Genomic DNA, 2,285 nt, shown 5'->3' with positions numbered 1-2,285 from the left:
TGAGTGCACGTGTTGTCTCATGGGGCGGCTGCCGGGCCGGCGCTGCACGATGCGCGCCGCTCATTAGTCATCCTTTTCTTGCACTGCATGGATTGCCAGGCATGGAACCGCCCCATTGATCCGTTTTCCTGCATCTTTCACTTGCACGTTTTGCACTGCGTCAGTACTTAAAGCTGTGCATGAGTGTGCGGTGGGACCCGGCATGTCGACAGGCCAGCAGCAGCGGCTCGCAGTAACCACGTCCCCGATTGGCAGGTGCGTGCTGGCCAGATCCAGTGCGCCCGCCAGCTGTGGCCCGAAGGCGTCCTGTCCATCGGATGGGCAGAAATCATGACAAGGGAGCAGCCTGCGGCCGTGCCTGCTGGCGCCGCCTGCTGGCGCTGCCGGCAGTCCGGGGCAGGGCTGGGCCTTGACAGTGTGCATCTGAGCCTGGCCAGTGCGGGACGCCGCTTGCCGCCGGGGCCGGCATTGACGTGAATTAGAAAGATGAACCTAGATTGGATACACGTGCCGCGACAAGGTGTGGCCAGGCCTTCGCTCTGGGCTGCTCCGAGTCAAAGTTGGGGGTGGGGCATGGCAGCATGCGCGCACACGACTCGCCATCTGCCCGCAAACCGCCGCGGCCTGCGTCCACTGCACAGCCTGCTCCGCCTGTACCTGCGTCCGTAACAATATGTACCCTTTTTATAAACTGGGAGCAGTCTCCCTGAACAATTTGCTGTCTCAACTTGAGCAGCCAACCCCCGGACGCTTGCCCGATCACACGGCCGGTCCCCCGGTCATCAACCCATATTGAGCCGTCTTATATCAGGTGGCTGGCGCGATAGGCGCCCACCGAACGCTGCTTGCGTGGCACTTCCTCCCCGCCACGGGGCAGCCGGACCATATTATGCAGGACCCCTCAGCAGCGGTGGCCGCACTGCCACCTAGTGTCCTGGATGCTGTCGTATCAGGTCTCAGCGGCGTCGCAGGCGGCACGGCTGGCGCCGCGCCTCTCGGCGGCTTTGGGGGCGCCTTCGCCGCCCTGCTGAATGCAGCGCAGGTCGCAGAGGTGTCCCCTCCTTCCTTCCCAGCCCCCGAAGCCGCCACGGCGCAGCCTACCCACGCCTCAGCGGCCTGGCCTGCGGCCCCGCCAGCCACCGCCGCCGCAGCCCCGCCAACCGCAGACCACGCCGGCGCTAGCGGCCTACTCCCCGCCCCCTCCGGCCGCCGCAAACGCTCCAGCGGCAGCGCGGCGGCCCACTCCGCGCCGTGGGACGGGCCGCGCGCCGCGCAGGGGCCTGGAGGCAGCAGCTTCGGCGGCGCGGCGGGGTCGAGCGGCGGCGGCGGCGGCGGCGGCGGTGCTGACGAGGACGAGTCAATGGAGCAAGAGCCCTCTGAAGACACAGCGCCCCGGAGGACCAAGGTGCGGCGCCCTCCCCCTCCCCCCTCCCTATCACGCACATCCCCCTCCGCAACAGTGTGGCGTCGGCGCCGTGCGACCCTGCGGTTACGCGGGATCGGGGCCGGGCGCCGCAGCGGCCTGGCCGGGCCGGCGCCAACCGCTCGCCTGGTTTGACCGGGGTGCAAGGGCGGCGGCGCGGGCGCGCGGCCGCACGTTGGCGCAGCCCGATTGCTACCCGCGTCACATGCTGAGCGGTCTCACCCTTTGGTGCTGCGCCCTCCGCCTTTCATGGCGCCCGCCCCGCTGATGTCAGCAACAGCACAGTGCCGCGCATCGCCACCCTCCCATGCACGCCCTCCTTTTGACAGACTCTCGGCCGCCGGCCGCACCCCCCGATTCAATGCGCGCAGGGCGGCCGCGCCCGCGGCGGCGCCGGCGGCGCCGCGGCGGCCGAGTCCGATCGGCTGAGCAAGGCGGAGGAGCGCAAGCGCAAGAACCGCGAGTCGGCGCAGCGCAGCCGCGCGGCGCGGCTGGCGCAGATCGACACGCTGCGCGCCGAGGTGCACGCGCTGCAGGCGCGCCTGGAGCGGCGCGGCTGGGAGGCGGCGGGAGCGGAGGCGGAGGCGGCGGCGCTGAGGGGGACGGTGGCGCGGCAGGCCGAGCAAATTCGGCAGCTGCAGGCGCGGCTGGCGGGGGCCGGCGGTGGCGGCGGCGCGGCGGAGGGCGGGGCGTTGACGCCCGAGCAGCTGCAGCAGCAACAGCAGCAGCAGCAACAACAGCAGCAGCAGCAGCAGCGGCAGGAGGCGCTGATCCACCAGGCGCTGCAGCAGCTGGGCGTCACCGGCGGCGGCGCGGGCGCGGCGGCGGTGCTGGCGGCGGCCGCCGCGGCCGTCCGCGAGCG

At 71.2% G+C, this 2,285-nt stretch overlaps 1 protein-coding gene across 1 annotated transcript; it reads left to right on the top strand.

The window, feature by feature from the left end:
• Positions 1–889: 889 nt before the first annotated feature.
• MNEG_16134 (hypothetical protein) lies at positions 890–1,405 on the top strand (the record flags this gene model as incomplete). The annotated part of the gene is made up of 1 exon (XM_014035395.1): positions 890–1,405. A coding segment is annotated over one exon (516 nt), but the record flags the coding sequence as incomplete, so codon positions are not given.
• Positions 1,406–2,285: the final 880 nt, after the last annotated feature.

This window comes from Monoraphidium neglectum (genome assembly GCF_000611645.1).
Source record: "Monoraphidium neglectum strain SAG 48.87 unplaced genomic scaffold scaffold06030, whole genome shotgun sequence".
Classification (NCBI taxonomy): Eukaryota; Viridiplantae; Chlorophyta; class Chlorophyceae; order Sphaeropleales; family Selenastraceae; genus Monoraphidium; species Monoraphidium neglectum.
This window is presented reverse-complemented; position numbering and strand designations above follow the sequence as displayed.